This window comes from Harpia harpyja, chromosome 23, assembly GCF_026419915.1.
Source record: "Harpia harpyja isolate bHarHar1 chromosome 23, bHarHar1 primary haplotype, whole genome shotgun sequence".
Classification (NCBI taxonomy): domain Eukaryota; kingdom Metazoa; phylum Chordata; class Aves; order Accipitriformes; family Accipitridae; genus Harpia; species Harpia harpyja.
Window position 1 is genome coordinate 4,101,440 of NC_068962.1, and position 16,646 is coordinate 4,118,085.

The 16,646-nt window shown below is 44.3% G+C and overlaps 1 protein-coding gene across 1 annotated transcript; it reads left to right on the forward strand.

The window, feature by feature from the left end:
* Window positions 1-827: 827 nt before the first annotated feature.
* On the forward strand, window positions 828-15,194 carry HAL (histidine ammonia-lyase). The gene is made up of 20 exons (XM_052774670.1): window positions 828-1,149; window positions 1,600-1,660; window positions 1,835-1,862; window positions 2,155-2,229; window positions 2,329-2,401; window positions 2,486-2,552; window positions 2,746-2,783; window positions 2,865-2,990; window positions 4,083-4,222; window positions 5,699-5,746; window positions 6,789-6,936; window positions 7,021-7,116; window positions 7,236-7,294; window positions 8,103-8,183; window positions 9,056-9,121; window positions 9,212-9,377; window positions 11,816-11,950; window positions 13,042-13,150; window positions 13,248-13,317; window positions 14,376-15,194. The coding sequence occupies exons 1-20, from the start codon at window positions 903-905 to the stop codon at window positions 14,523-14,525; spliced, it is 1,983 nt and encodes a 660-aa protein (XP_052630630.1). The 5' UTR covers window positions 828-902; the 3' UTR covers window positions 14,526-15,194.
* Window positions 15,195-16,646: the final 1,452 nt, after the last annotated feature.

Below are 16,646 nucleotides of genomic sequence, written 5' to 3' on the forward strand. Positions count from 1 at the left end.
AACACTATTGTGGGTAGCATGGGCTGTGAGTGTTGTTTTGTCTCTAAAAACAAAGGTATTTCCAGTTTCCGTGTGGACGTGGTAATTGCTAAATGCTATTTTGGCCATCTTAAGAGGTATTTCTCCACATCTTTTCTGCCATGCATCTGCCTGCAAAAGAGGCGTGGTATAGCAGCACCAGTCCCGGTAGTGGCAGGTACGGCCCAATATTTGTGCTACGTGTTCTAGCAACATCTTCCAGAGCGTAAGTGAACGCGTAACAGAGGGAAACTCGTTAATCTCCTCCCCTGCAATACAAAACTACATTTGCTAACTTCAGCTTGGACGGAGCAAAGCAGGCTTGCTTCCTACACTGTCTGCTCTCATCCTGCTCTAGATGGAGATGTATGGGTAGAATCCAGTCTCCTTGCAATCCTAGCAGCCGTGACCCACCTGTAATGGGGTGACTGTCTTCCAGCCCTCTCCCTCGCGGAGGTTTTCATTAGCGTCATCTACTGCCAGGTGACAACTTCGTTAACTTTTGTTAAACCCTGAAGTTTTTAGAACAGTTGCATTCCAGCTTATTCTGATTGATTGATCTATTCTTGCTACATAATCTAGCTCCTAGATTTTCATTTCTATATTCCTGACGTGATCTTTAGAAAAAAATTTCTGTGGTAATGGCGGGGGTGGTTTGCCTTTGCATAAAAAGGGTGTGCTCCCTGGGTTTGGTTTGATTGGCTGAAGGCAGCTGGATACATTGATCTCGCTTATTTACAAAGGTGGGGATTTTGGGGGTGGCTTTTTGCCTCTATCTGATTGCAACTCTGGACTTCACTGCTTTTCAGGCTGTCGTGCGGTAAATGTAAGGCTGCTGCACGCTGCAGCCCTTCTCGGTCAAGGGACAACTTCGGAGAGAAAGCATGCCGAGATACACGGTGCACGTCCGAGGAGAATGGCTGGCAGTGCCGTGCCTAAACTCCACAAACACAATTGGGTGGCTAGGAAAGGAAGCTGTGAGACGGTACATGAAGAACAAACCTGACAACGGGGGATTTGCCTCGGTGGAAGAAGTAAAATTTTACATTCGAAGGTGCAAGGGACTTGGCTTGCTGGATCTTGATGATACAGTGGAGGATGCTCTAGAGGACAATGAATTTGTTGAAGTTGGTAAGCAAAACCTTAAGCAACACGTCGCAGAGTGACCACGTTGGCATCTGAGTCAGCAAACTGTCCTTTAGTTTATCTAAAATTGCGTCTGAGATAGCCTCTATGATTTTTATGGAAAAGTACCAACATGCGCCATGTTTTTAAGTATAGAACTATAGGTATAGAAGCTACAGGATTCCATATACATCATTTGTATATGATATCATATATGCTGTATGATTGTATGGGATATGGAGCATATGTCTGAGGGTTGGGCAGCTCTTTTGCCTTTAGAGTACCTTAAATAAACTACATAGTCCCGTGTTATTTTCCTAGAAGCATACAAATATATTTGGGGCTGATAACTGCAAATTGGAATTCTTACTGGTGTATATTGCAATGAATAACAAGTTCATTTATAAGAAGAATACAATTTAATCCTGTTCATGTTTATTTGCACATTTTTTCTAGTTATAGAAGGAGATATAATGTCTCCAGATTTCATACCATCTCAGCCAGAAGGAGTTCATTTGTATCCTTTTTTGAGCATTACGTGAACTTTTGTATAATTCCAGATTTATAATTCCCTAGATTTCCCTGGATTTTTAGTGTTCCTTCATTCTTAAAACACATTGCCAGCTGTAATCGAATGGTCACTGCCTGTGAAATCCTGTCTGCCCTTCATTTTCCTTTACAGAACTTTCAGATACAGCAAATACCGAGAACCAGAACAGGTACGAATCGCCAATAATTTTACAACTTGGTAACAAATCCTGCTATTCGCCAGCGTGTGCTGAGAGTTCAGCTACTGCAGCATTCACGAGAGCAGGGGCAGTTAGATTGGCTGGGTCTAGGAATCTAAACTATAATGTGCTTATTAAGTTTTTGTTAACGAGTTCCTATCTTACAAATGAGTGTGAGTGAGCTTCCTGTCATTGCTGAGTTTGGACTCTGTTTTTTTCTTTTATTGTGATTATTAAGCAACTTTATACGTATCCCAAACTAAAAGGTGCTTCTTTGGTGTAGTATATTTTTTTAGATGGCAACAGCTTAGCCACAGAGGACTTGGTCAATTTAGGAAAGGGGCTCTACAAGATAAAGGTAAAGATCCTGAACAAATGCAGCTAAAAATTACTTGTTTATCTTTCTACAATTAAACTTAAATAATGATAGATAAACTTATATTTTAAACTGTTTTAGCTCACACCTGAAGCTGAAGCTAGAGTCAAACAATCACGAGAAGTGATTGAAAGGATTGTAAAGGAACAGACAGGTAAATATTTTTACCTCTAATTGTTAAGTATTTAAAAAACTTCATCAGGTTCCCTCCTTAACCAGCAGTGTATGTTTCTTGCAGTTGTTTATGGAATCACCACGGGGTTTGGGAAGTTTGCCAGGACTGTCATCCCAAACAATAAGCTGAGGTAAGTGGTGTCTGCGGCTTTCTCCGTCCTTTCTTTTCAGGAAAGGGAGACGAGGGAGCAGTTTGACCCTGTACGTGTATACTCTGTGGTTAGGTGAGAGGGCTGCTTCAGTATTTCCCTTTGCTTTGTGCAAAATAAAACCTGACAAGACTTATTTGGGTTTTTACTTTTTTTTTTTTTTTTTTTCCCACAGGGAGCTTCAAGTGAACCTGGTTCGTTCGCATTCTGCAGGTAATAAGAAATCGCTTGGTGTTTTTCCCTTTTCTGCCGCTGTTGGTAGTGGGTTAGTAACCAAGAGGGTTACTGTTTCAGGTGTGGGGAAACCTTTGAGCCCAGAGAGATCTCGCATGCTGTTGGCGCTGAGAATCAATGTCCTAGCAAAAGGATACAGTGGAATATCCCTAGAAACGCTCCAGCAAGTTATTGAAGCATTTAATGGTAAAAAGATATTTAAAGAAAATCCCCCTTTCCCCTTTTTTTTTTTTCTTCTTTTAACTCTTTCATTAAAGGGTGTAGCTCAATGGATCAAGCTATGGATGTTGGTCTTTTGACTTGGTAGTTGTAGAGACCAGAACCAAAGCTTGGCTGTGACCAGTCCTGTAGAAGGTCATGGCTAGAGACCGTTCCTCTGTTGAAGAACATGGGTTGTGAGCCGAAGTGACACAAAAGGCTGAGAGAAAGGGATACAACAGGCAGAAGTTTGGGAAATGAACCTCTAAGAGGTCAAGTAATTCAAGACTAAGCTTGACTGAGAGCATGACTCTGACTCTGGGCGAGCTCTTCTACAAAGGCTCAAGTCTCTAATTTTTGTCCTGTCGCATGTGCCACCATTTTTTGGGATGCCAGGATTTTTGGGTGGGGCTGTTACCATGTAGAAAACTGTACATGTTGGTGTTTGTCGAACAGACCCCTTTGAGCAGCACCTGGTTGTGTTTGTTTTTTTCTCTGTGCAGTGTTGCTCTGTGTTGCTCTCTCCTCCTCCCGCAGTGGGTGAAGGAGCTGCAATTCAGTGTTTAACTCTGCAAAAGAAAAGAAACAGACTGTTCCCTTCCCTGCTTTTTCCGCATTTCCATGGGCTCCGTTTCTTCATTTCTACATGTTCAGTGCTCAGAGGGCTGGGGTAGGGGGAAGAGGGCTCACAGATGGCTTGTGGGAGTTACCCCATGTTTAGTGGAGTGAGGAATGAAGAGGTAGCTTTGTCCACACCAGGTGGTCACCCCGTGACGAAGAGTTGAGAAATTATGTTTTACCTGCCTGGCTGCAGATGCAATCATTCTGGGCTGTGGTCCCCCCACTCCAAAACCAAATGCAGAACCAAATGCAGAAGAGAATTGATTTCTTTACAAACTGCAGCTAGCCTTCGAGCAGGGGCAAATCCTAGTCTGCAATGAGAGTAGTCCTGTTGGTGCCATTGACCATGATTGCAAGATGTTACCACACCGTGACGACGCTGATGTGCTGGCTTCTCTGTTTTCCAAGGAGTGTATCGAGGGGAAGCTCTAACAGGATTTGTTTTTGTTTTCTTTCTAGCATCCTGCCTTCCTTATATCCCTGAGAAAGGGACAGTTGGAGCCAGTGGAGACTTGGCCCCCCTCTCTCATCTTGCTCTGGGATTAATTGGAGAGGGAAAGATGTGGTCCCCAAAGAGTGGCTGGGCTGATGCTAAATATGTAAGACTCGTGCAGCTGATTGCTTTTTTCCTGCTTGCTGGCTCATTTGCCAAATTGCCTGTCACTTTGAGAGAGCGCGAGCTTTTGCTCAGATTAGGAACTGGTAAAACCTTTGGATTTTTTGTACCAGTTTGAACTGGGACTAGGTTGCTTCTACCTTGAGGAAGGTGGGTCCATGAGAATGGAATAACTGACTCACCTGTCACTGGAGCAGATAGACTATACAGCATGTTATTAAGTCCTTAAAGAAATACCATGCCATAGTATAGCAATACAAGACACTGCAGTGACATCAGTTAGGATCTGGAGAGAGGGACAGGATGTGATATCAGCTTTGAAAGAACTGTTTCTACATCTTCAGTTCCATAAACATCAATACTGTTCCAACAAAACTAAGATTACCTCTCAAATTCAAAACTTCAGATGCTGAGAGTGACTGGAGATTTATTGGAGGCAGAAACTTATCAGTAAAATTTCTACTGATTTTATAATGGCTTTAAGTGAATACACAGGTTTAGACATTTCATTTTTGATAGATTAACTAGGGTTACAGGGAACCTTTATAGCATCTTCCTTTACAAGATGGAAGCTTTAGGATGGAATTAATTTTTAATTACCTTATTCTGTCAATAACACATCAGCAGATTGATTTAGTGTTGAATATCTCCAAGTCTGGCCCCTCTGGAGTCTTTCATGGTAGTTTGTTCTGCTACACCTATCACTTCTGTCCATGAATATTTGAACACCAAATTTATTCATGGATTGATAGCTGTACCATCACTGTAGGTTGGAGAAATACTGAGAACTACACAGGGAGAGGAGTAGGGAAGAAGCAGGCCAGGGTGTTGTGGACCTTCGGGACCAGAAGTTACCGTTGTACACTCTGAGATGTGTTACCTCTTCAGTTGGAAAGGTCGAGAGGACTCTAATCAGAATCAAAGTTACACCTTTTCCCCCATTTCCCACGAGAGCGATTGCCCTAGGGAATAGACACGTATAGAATAAACTGAGCAGGACTCTTCCTGTCATTGGAGATTTTCTGTAGAAAGGGTTAGGGAATCATTTATGAAGAACGAATAGTTTATGCAAGCCAAACCTGCTATGAGGCAGGGCATAGGCCGAACTACATTCCCAAGATGTTTCCAGCCTTCTCTCCTGTTACTCTCTCCCATCAGCTAATACATGGTAGATGTTAATGGGCTGTGACAGTATCTCACTTCAGCATTCCTACTACCTTCTTTTACTGGCATTGGGAAATGAGGTGCTAGCTTGGAAGCCCCAAAATGCTGTCTTTTATTTAGCCCAGCAGAAAAAAATATTTTAAATGTTTGTGATATAAAGCTTTTTTTTCTCCCTTCACTTAAGGAATTTGTTAATATTTTTATTTATGGAAACGTTCATGATTTAAAAGTTTTGGTGGCTGAATTACTAAAAAACATTTTTCATTAATTACCTTGTCATTAAACTCCTTCACAGGTCCTGGAAGCCCATGGTCTGAGACCAATTACCTTGAAACCAAAAGAGGTAATAAAGTATAATGATGCCAGCTGATGAAAAACAATCATAGTCAATCACTAGTTGCTTTATACTTAATAATTTCAGCCTAAAATGAATTAACAGTCATTTTAAACCAAGCTTCAGAATGATATTAATGAAGTATTATCAGGAGTGGGATCCACCTCTCCTAGTGTCACCCTGCTTGACTTGAGATGTCAGACCCAAACTTGATGTGTAGATTGGCCCTGTGGTCGGTGGAAAGAGATGGGCATCTTCAGAAAACACACTACATCATCCTGAAACAGCTGTCTAAGAAGCCCTCTCAAGGTACCTCTCTGCACTTTGACCATAACAGGAGCTCAGATGACTGACTTGAGCCAGGTATCTGACTCCGAGATCATTAAAACTAGGTGAGATGAATCTCACTCCAAGTATTAAATTTTACGTGGGAACACAACAGATTGGAGGGCTGTGGAGCTCTCTGGTAAGGGGCCTCAGTAGCTGCAAAACAGCACCAGGAGCAAGAAGTCAAATCCAGTGTCTCCTAAAGGCAAACGGAAGGCTCCCATGGGTCTCATGTTTATTTAGAACAAACCTGAAGCTAGTTCTAACTGAACTCAACAAATCTTTTAAAGCAGTTATAACTTCTAATGCTGTTTTAATTCTCCACTTCCTTATTATGATTGGTTTTCGCACCCCCTCATGCTCATAACTTCTTTGGTTTAACTAATAACTTAAGAAATGAATAAAAATAGCATTCCATTTCCCAAGAACTGGAAAAGAATACACATTTCCTGTACTTTTCTTGCTTAAGCTTGAAATAACATGAAATAAACCTCTTGCTTGGAACTACTGGAGCTGACTTAGTAGGGTCATGACCATTGACAATTTATGTAGCAAAGATGCCCAGTCCAGCTGTGCATTTTATGATTTCAGGATGATCCAGGAAGCTGAGCAAAGGTCTTTTAACTCAGTCATATGAGAAGGAGAATTATCACGGAGATGGGGAATTACCACAGTCTGTGGAATAGCTGCAATGAATTTGCTTACATCTGCTCTCTCTTTGAAGGGTCTGGCTCTCATCAATGGGACACAAATGATCACCTCGCTGGGATGCGAAGCAGTTGAAAGAGCTGGTGCTATTGCTAGACAAGCTGACATAATAGCTGCCCTTACACTTGAAGTCTTGAAGGGTACAACAAGGGCCTTTGACACTGGTGGGTACTGGGCCTTTCCTGTCTGTTTGCGTAAAAGCCGTTGACAAGAGAAACAAAACCTAACAGTCTAACTTGTTTTACTAGATATTCACGCGGTTCGCCCACATCGAGGGCAGGCTGAAGTAGCATTTCGATTCAGGTCCCTTCTAGATTCTGACCATCATCCATCAGAAATAGCAGGTGAACAATCTTAACCTTCACCCTTTCAGGTTACACAGGGTCTAGCTGGATCTTTCGGCAGTAGCCCATATGCTTTTGTGTGAGGAATATTTGGTTTTTTCCTCCCTTGTATCTTCTAGAGAGCCATAGATTCTGTGACCGAGTTCAGGACGCGTACACGATGCGCTGCTGCCCTCAGGTAAAAACTGACTTTTATTTCCTTTCATAGCACTAGATAAATGATGGTAAAGTTCCCCCACCTGAAATACTGTCAACTGTGCATTGTCTGACTCCATTAGAGGAAGTGGTTTTATTTTGCTTCTCCCTCACTTCAAAGTTAGTATGAATTGATCCTATGCACGCACCCATCAGGCAGCGTCTAGCAAAGCTGTGTTCAGATCTGAAAGCGGCCGAGTGTCGGAAGCAGGGGAAGGTGCTGGTTTCTACTCTTGCAGGCTTTTTAGGGCATTTATTCTGCATTGATGCTAAGACCATGAACTGGGGAAAGGTGTTTCTGGAAGCAGCCAGAGTGATAGGTTGTTCCTCAACCTATAGTATCTCTAACGTACTGGAAGAATTCAACCCTGTCAGTTTTAACATGAGCAAAGCTATTAAATCAGTGGAATTAATGAAAGTTAATTAATGAGAGGTTTTGTTTTCTATGGGGGCTTTGTAAGGTTATGTCTCTCCTAATAACACTTTGGCCTCTGAAAAAGTATCTTATCTTCCATTTAGGGTAAACCAACCCAAACAAGTAAAGAATAACGTATTTGGATTACCCTTTTAGCAATACTGTCATAATAATAGTAAATAGAGTCTTTCAGGTGTCTAGGATGGGTAGTGTCCCATAGTGATGCTCCTGATTTTAAGAGCAAATACAAGACCATCTTCATGTGTGGATGTAGAGACTGGGATGATGGGAAAGAGAGTGCCTGCAGCTTGGTTAGCAACCTGAAGATGAACTAAGTGTAGATACTAAGCTCAGGTGCTAATGTCTTTTGTTCTAGGTCCACGGAGTTGTAAATGATACAATTGCTTTTGTGAAGGACATCATGACAACTGAAATCAATAGTGCCACGGATAACCCTGTATCTTTTTGATGACTTCATTTCTATGTAAAATGTTCCTTGGCCTTTTTTATCCTTTTCTTCTATACAATTATTTGCATAGGAGGCAAAAAAGTCGTAACTGGCTTCAGTCAATAACTACCATTGGTTGCAACAGCAACCTCTCTTCCTTTCTCCGCATCGGCACTGGTGCATGCAAGTGTGTGTTGGGGCAAGGAAACCACGTGTGTATGCAGTTTAGTGCATGTTAAATGTTTCCTAGATGAGAATCTATACACTTATATTGAATATGTGGATAGATGGGACCTGGCAACCAAATGGACATAGACGGATGGTGACTTGTATGACACATCTGTTGGTGCAGCATGAGTGAAACCTGCACTATAGAGCAAGATTTGCACTCAGTCAGGGAAGGCAGCCAAAACACGTGTGGCCGGTAAACCTCCTCATGGCTCAGCCTGGTAAACTCTGGGCACAGTTCTTGCACTGGTGCTGAGCAAGCCTGGATTCCCCTCAGCAGTATAATGATGCTATACATGACATCGCATCCATAGCTGATAAGCGTTACAGCTTGTAACCTGTCTAAAATTGTATCTGCCATGGAGAGAATCTACCAAGGAACTGAGAAACTATGCTAGGATCCAAACACATGTGTTTCTTTGCACCCCTCCCCGCCCCTGATCAAAGACCTCATTTTATGTAGCCCATTTGAAAAAATGGGAGAACTGAGATTGGGTCTTCGTTTTCTGAAAAGTGAACATGCGGATGTAATATAATATGCTTGCAAATAAAAGCCCATTAGCGCAAACGTTCCTTCAGTTAAGATATTCTGATTACTAACAGATATCTGACACGTATTTCACTCATGTTTGCTCCCTAACTTCTCCTTAAAGATGGTGTTTGCTGAAAGAGCAGAGACCATTTCTGGAGGAAATTTTCATGGTGAATATCCTGCAAAGGTAATTAAGCATTTGGAGAAAGAAGAAAAACCTTGTAGTTTCTGTTTTGTTTGTTTCTGTTGTCTGGTTTAATGAGACCTTCTTTTATAGGCTCTAGACTATTTGGCAATTGGGGTGCACGAACTCGCTGCAATAAGTGAAAGAAGAATTGAGAGGCTCTGCAACCCCTCGCTCAGCGAACTGCCTGCATTTTTAGTCACCGAAGGAGGTCTGAACTCTGGCTTCATGATTGCACACTGTACAGCAGCTGCCCTGGGTGAGTGCTTGGGCAATATCATCAAGAGAGCAAGCTAGAAAGACCAATTTATATCAAGGCAGTTGTAATTTGGTAGTAGATACAAAGGGATCTCACTCTTGTTTTCCATCTCTTCTCCACGTGCTTTGTGCTGTCTGGGTGCAAAGTTTGAGTGTTGAGCACAGCTGCAGTTATTTCAGCTCGGCATTCTTTATTCTGCACTGATCCATGGGCATGTTTAGCATTCTGAGCATGCAAACCCTTAGGTGGACTTTGGTGGGAATGCTTGCCTGCTTGCATCTTTATGGGATTGGCAGGGAGCACTCTGATTTAGAGTCACCAACACAAGAGCTCTGGTTGAAATCAGTGACAGCTCTGTACCCGGGAGCCTGTAAATCAGCTCAGACAGGGCTGTAATTAACAGCAAACACTGCAGGCAACAAACATACATCTGTCTGAGGCACTCTGCTGAACCTAGAACCTCTGTTTGAATAGTTATGGTCTGTAAGCAAGGGATACCTCTATTCCTTACTTCTCACTAGCATGGGGACACCACTTGTCTCAAAGCTGAGCCTGATACCCTTAGTACTCGGTGTCTCCATTTGATGGCCGGGTCTGTACATCAATATCAGACTCCACAGTCCTCGGGAGACTGGTGTTCCTGGGGCTGGTTATCGGAGGAGCACACTGAAAATAAGCATTATACATTTTTCCTCTAGTACTCATGACTAAGGCAACAAGAAGCCTGCTGGCCCCTGGGATATTACAGTTCATAGGTTCAGGAAAGCATGAGCCAATATAAAGATAAACATGCTATGAGTAGAGAGTAAATTATAAGAGATGCAAACAGATAAAGGAACAGAGATGTTGGGTAAATGTGTAGATAAACATCCTGCAGAAAAAAAAAAAGTCAATGAACTAAATTGATGTAATAAAGGAACCTTGCCTAGAGGCCATTTTGGGAATTGGGGCTGGAAAAGGAGCTGAAGTGTTTGTCCTCGTGTTCGAAGGCTGGAAACTTTTCCTTTTGGCTGGGCAGAGTTTAGGATGCCTCCAGGCCTTAGCTGTTGCTTGGCTTCAGGTTTTACAGCTCAGTTCCTCAATCTGGAGCGAGAGATTCTGGGGTCTCTGCTGCAGGGAATGAAAATGACAGCCCTGCCTCCTAACTCATTGCTGCACTGACAGCAGGAATCCATGGGTTAAAACCATCTTCCCCTGGTCAAAATAGCCAGGAATTTGTCTAAAAGCGAAGTTTGAGCTCTCTTTTTTGTTGTTGTTTTTAAACAAGGTATTACTAATGTTTTTAAAGTTGCTCTGCCAGTTTCGAAGGTGTTCGTGTACCAGCTAATGTTGTTCACTCCTAGGGTTAATAGACAAAGCTGCAAAAAATTTGCAGATGTTTTGCAATGCCTCTGGATGTGTCTCTCCCTTCCTCTCTGGTAGCACTGTGCCTGCCAGACCCAACTGTTTGCAGTAGTCACATGCAGCCTCTCTGGGACCTGCTGTTGCCTGCCTGAATGTGCCAGCTGGGCTCTGGCCCTGGACTGTGTCACTCCAGCCTATTTGCAATTGGTGTCACCACCTCTCTGTTGCTCTTGTTGCTTTTCTGAAGCCCCTAATTTGGTGAGGACATTATGCGGCATCCTGCGGGGCTTTAGAAAGAGAAGGTCTGCGTGCAGCCAGAGCACTGTGAATGCAGGCTTGGTTTCTTCTCTTCTAAAGAGCAATTTGCAACCTCAAATTGTCATCAGATGGTGCCTACAACCCTTCCGGCAGCCAAATTCCCCTCGCTTTTGGGTGCAGCTTGAGAGACTTACTCCAGGTCTCGCACCCAGCTTTCAAAGCCAGAGTGCTCCCACCCTCAGGGGTGTGTGTGCCCAGAGCAGGGACATGGGCAGCCTTGTAGCGAGGCAAGGAGGGTGGGAGAGGGTTTGTGCCATGCTCCCGCAGCATCATGGAGCAAGTTCTGCAAGTGCCTCAGCTCCGATGAGAAGAGACAAGATGCTGATCTCTAGCTCTCTTCTTGAAACCAGGATAGGGGCAGTATCTGTGACTGAAAACAGAAGGAACCAATGCTTTTTACAAAGAGTTGTCTTGAAGTAACAGGCAAGACCAGGCTTGTATTTCAGTTATGTTGTCCACTCTTTTTCTTCAGTTTCCATTGGACCTTTGAGCCAGAGCAATTCAACCCCAGAGATAAGGGAGGAGTGAGCAGTCTTTCTATATTTGGTTAATATTTGCATCTAAAGACTGGTATTGGTTACTGTTTTCAGAGGCAATGGTAGTTTTCAAGGTGTTTATTACAAATTACTCAGTCCAGGTAAAACATTGAAGCGTTCTCAAAAGAGGAGCAATAGTTGGACCTGAGGTGGTGGACGGGCTCTTTGCTCCAAGTTAGCCATTACTTCTGCTGTCTCGTGCCCATTCTGTCCTACATTTATTGCGCTGGATTTTTGCAGTTTCTGAGAACAAAGCCTTGTGCCACCCCTCTTCTGTGGATTCTCTCTCAACCAGTGCTGCTACGGAGGATCACGTGTCCATGGGAGGATGGGCTGCAAGAAAAGCTTTGAGAGTTATTGAACATGTGGAACAAGGTAAAATTAAAATGCTGATTTCCAGACAGACCTTATGTATGCAACTAGGTGAAGACATTAGTGCCATTCTTCTTAGATCTATTTTAAGAAAAAAGGAGTTAATGCATCTGAAAGAACTATCTAAAAAATACTATATTAAATGCATACTTTTACAAGCATTTGGATCTTTCTAACAGAAATGAGGTAAATCTAGCACTAAGTGTTTCTTGTGAAAAGCTACTCAGGACACTCAGCAAAACTTTCCTCTCTTGCTTACGAGGACAGATTGCTCTCTTGCTTTTTATTTATGTATTTATTTGGCAGATGGTGTGCTTAGATACAGATGTCAGCTGTTAGTGGGAGAGCAGAGCAATACACAGCACACAAATACTGAACTCACTTGCCCACTTAAGTTTATACATATGAGTGCTCTGAAGACTTATTTCTCTGCACATAAAAAAATGTATTTCTATAGAACTAAGTTTGAGAAACCATGTGTTTCAACAGCGTGCTGAGAAACAACGTGTCCTAGACCCAGTTGTTTCACTCAGTTCCTTGGGTGAACTGGCTTGTGAAAATGAGGAACTAATGCCAATAATGATCAGGTGTGAGGTGGGCAGATACAGTGCACACTTCTCCAGACAGAATATTCTCCTCCAGAGCTCTGTAATTTTACTGGTGCTTTCACATGGGCTCTTGCAAGCTTCGTAGGCAGAACTTTCTTTTATAGTTCAGGCCCCTTTCTTCTCAGTCCTAAAGAGGTTTTCTGATTTATGAGGGCCATTAATTTGAGTATTCCAGATACCCTGGAAGGGATTCCTATGGATTTAAGACTGTGGTGACCAGGAGTTCCTGGCACACTGAAAGGCCTGTATGGCAGAGCACCCAAAATCTGCTTGCTAAAATGCTGGACACTAGCCCCAGCACCATCCATAAAACAATCGATCCTGCTGCTGGGCTGCCTCTCTGGGGTGTGTGAATCCACTGGTCTTTTCACGTTGCCTGAAACAGTATCTTATAAGCCAGAACAAAGGCCAGGGATGGCTTTATAAGGGAAACCTCACCTGGAGCTGTACCTGCCGAAAATCCCTTTTGCTGTTCTGATTTCCTAGTTCTGGCTATTGAGCTGCTCGCGGCCTGCCAAGGCATTGAATTCCTACGCCCTCTGAGAACGACAACGCCATTGGAGAAGGTCTACGACCTTGTGCGCTCCGTTGTGAGGTAACATCAGATAAATGCCTCCCCCAGAGGTTACCCGTCTGGAGGCCGGCGGCGGTGGTTAATGTTTGGCCAATGTTCGCAACGTGTCTCGCTACAGGCCTTGGATGAAGGATCGCTTCATGGCCCCAGACATCGAAGCAGCTCACAGGCTGCTCGTGGAGCAGAAGGTGAGCGTTGACTTTTCGGCACGGGCAGTAGGACCGTCCTGAGGAGCACGCTGCAGCTCTGCTTTGGAAATAGCCCTCCACGCGTTCACCGGATGGCCTCGCTGAAAGCACTCCTCTGCCTGGGGCGAACCCACCAGATTTTCTGAGATTTGGTTTTCCTTAGTTTTAGTGGGATGGATTTAGAAATCAGTTCTTAAACTTGCCCTGTGCACTAAATAGCTTACGTTATTAAATCTGGCAGGGTCCAGACATAGGTCCAGCTTTGAATCATTTGAGGGCAGGGTCCTATAACCCCACAGATGTCCAGAGAAATAGGCAGTCTCTCCAGATGGTGATCCTCATTCCTGGGACGGTGAGCGTTCCCCAGCCTTGAGGCCCTTGGGCATGGTCTGGAAGCAATAAGGGGATGTGGATGAGGGAATAGCAGTGGTGAAATGTGCTAACCTGGGCCAAGCATTTGTACAGCTATGGGATCTATCTGTTTTATTTGTTTCTAAAACGTAAGTAACAGAAGAACTGAGGAGAGTGAGCAAATGGGAGAAGAAAAAATCCCCCCCTCTTTTTTTTTGCCTTGCAGCTCTGACAGGAGGAAAGACAAAGGAGACTGTAGAACATTTTCCTTTTCTGCCTTAAACCCCAACCACCATCCCTTCCCTTCTTCTTTGACCGTGCCAGAAGCCATTTTGCTTCCCCGTCCCCTTCATGACCAAGTGGTTTTGTAGCAAGTGGCAGCAATCCTCTCCCAACTATTGCACACAGAGTATTAACCTGGTAACAAGACATGATGCAATGTTTTCTCCTTGAATCCTTTCACCTTGTCCCCCTGGAGCTGTATCTTTTCCCATCCCCTGTCAACTCCATCCACATGCTCTTCCCTAAACCTTACTCTGGCTGCCTCTCTGGCTCCGCTGATTGCGTACAGCATATCTACGTAGGTCTGTAATTCTCACCTCCATCCCAGTAACTCTTCTACAGGGTTTCCTGAACTGGTGCGTTGATGTCTTACCTGACCTTTTGTTTTGCCTCTGACCCTGCTGTTTCACTTTCTTGTTTCACAGGTGTGGGAAGTGGCTAAACCTTACATTGAAAAGTACAGGAGGGAACACATCCCTGAATCGAGACCCATTTCACCAACAGCTTTCTCCCTGGGATCGCTGGAAATGAATACGGGTGTTAGTCATGACCACAGGCATCAGAATGAACTTTAAGAGTTGCAGTCCTCTGGCAGAGAGCAGATCCTTTCCAGGACCTTGCCTGAGGGTGGCCGTTCTACTCGAACTCAATGTGGTTTCTCCAGGTGACCCAAAGGACCTGACCGTCTAGCTCAGGAGCACATACAGATAGTAGAGAAATATTTCCTCACGTGTGAAAGACAGCTTTGTCATGATAGTGCGGTTTTGACTCAATTACCTGAGCTTCTGAACACAAAACATTCAGACTCCTGCTGAAACCAGTGGATGTTTTATAAAGGGCCTGCTGGATTTGTTCTGTCAGCTCTTCACTTGTTTCCTCTTCATCTGTGCCAATGATACCAAACAGCCTAGGTTTGACATTCTCACTTTTTTTTTTTTTTCCTTTGGGTAACTGCTGTGGTCCCCTTCGTTCTGCCACAAGCAAAATTATCTCTACGCTTAATTCTCCTCTCTTTTGCAGATCCTATGTGAGGTACAGGTTCTTGTATAACAAGGGCATCTTTGGAGCAGGTGCTCCACAAATCAGAAAAGCTGTGTGCATAAAAATGTGCTATGGAGATCGTTGCTCCAGAACAAATATATTGTATTCTGGTGATGGACTACACTTAATGCAGCTTTCCAAGAGCTATGGGCTCACACCTGCAATAAATAAACTGAGGCTTCACGTACGGCTGTAGCAATCTATTTTCCTGTCATGTGTGATGATGAAAATGTAAAGCAAAAGCTTAATTTGGAAATAAGGAGGACAGGTGGAACAGGGGCGTGGAAAGGGGGAGAAGGAGGAGGAACCAGTGCTGAAGCAGTAACACAAAGATCTACACTCCCATGCCTCACCGGGTATCTGCCTGTCCCCGCAGTGGGGCTTGTGTTGTAGCGTGCTCGGTGTTACAACACTGACCTCTGGCACAGGCTTTGTTTTGCAAAGCAAGAGTCAGGACTTGTCACTGCACCATGATGTGAAGTCTGACGTGTTAAGGCTGGTTAACAACCACCAGCCTTGGCACTACCGGCCTGACAGCCACGGCTGTGGGGGGTTCAGCATGGGCTGGAAATCTTCCTGGGCTATTAGCTGTGCTGCAAGGGGCAGTCAGAGTGCTAGTGTGGGGCTACACTTGAGTGTCTGAGACCTGCCGTGTCAGATGTGCCCTGAGGAGAGGACTCGTGCCTGTTGGCAAGCTAGCAGGGAGACACCCAACCTGGCCAGAAGACCTGGCAACTAGGGTACCCACCCATGGTGGGTGAGCTCCTAGTTCAGCTCCTTTTTGCAGTATCTCCAGCCTCTGTCTCTCCCTCATGCACCAAGTCCCTACTCTTTCAGCTTGAGGCTTTCTCTAGCAGGTGTATCTCAATCTCACCTTGAAGCTGTTCCATTTTGTGTAAAATCAGGTTTTAATTAAAATCGAGTGTGAGAATGAATAGCCAGGCTTCTATCCTGTAGGGCCAAGCATTTGCCTTCAGCCTCATGTTACGGCTAAACAATACGGTTCCTTCAGCAGCAAAGCGGGCAGAAGTTCCTACCTGCTGCGCTGTTACCTACATCCAGCTCTCGGCCACTGCAGGAGCCAGCACAGTGAACGTCATCACTGAAATGAGCCCCGTTAAAAACAAGCTAACAAAAAATCTTCCTGCCTTCCCTACACGGCCGTGGCGGTAACACTACTGCAAACTGTGCAACGGCAGGACCATGTAGCTGGCTGTCAGGAACCACTTAAGCCAGCTGCACCACTGAAGTATAACCACATCCTCTAACTGAAACTTGCCACTAATTATAGCCCTGGGCCATGCTCCCAAATGGCTACTGGATTTGGCTGAGCTGGTCGGGCAAGCACGTGGTTTGAGGTTCCCGTCAGAGCTTGTGTGTGAGAGCAGAATCCCTTCACATCAGTAGTTTCAGGCCATGAATGCCTATTCCTGTCCAGCATGAGAATATTTGAGGTTTTTCTTATGCAATCTTGGGCTCACAAATGCCTTAGGCACTTCAGAGAGGAGCTGCTAAGCATTGCTTCCCGCTCACCTCTGCTTTTGGCTGCCTGGGAGTAAGGGACCACATCTCACGCTGCAGCACGGTGGCCTCAGCTTTGCACCGCACCTCTGTAAAGCCGAGAGGTGCCACGCTGGCCGCACTCTGCGTTTCAG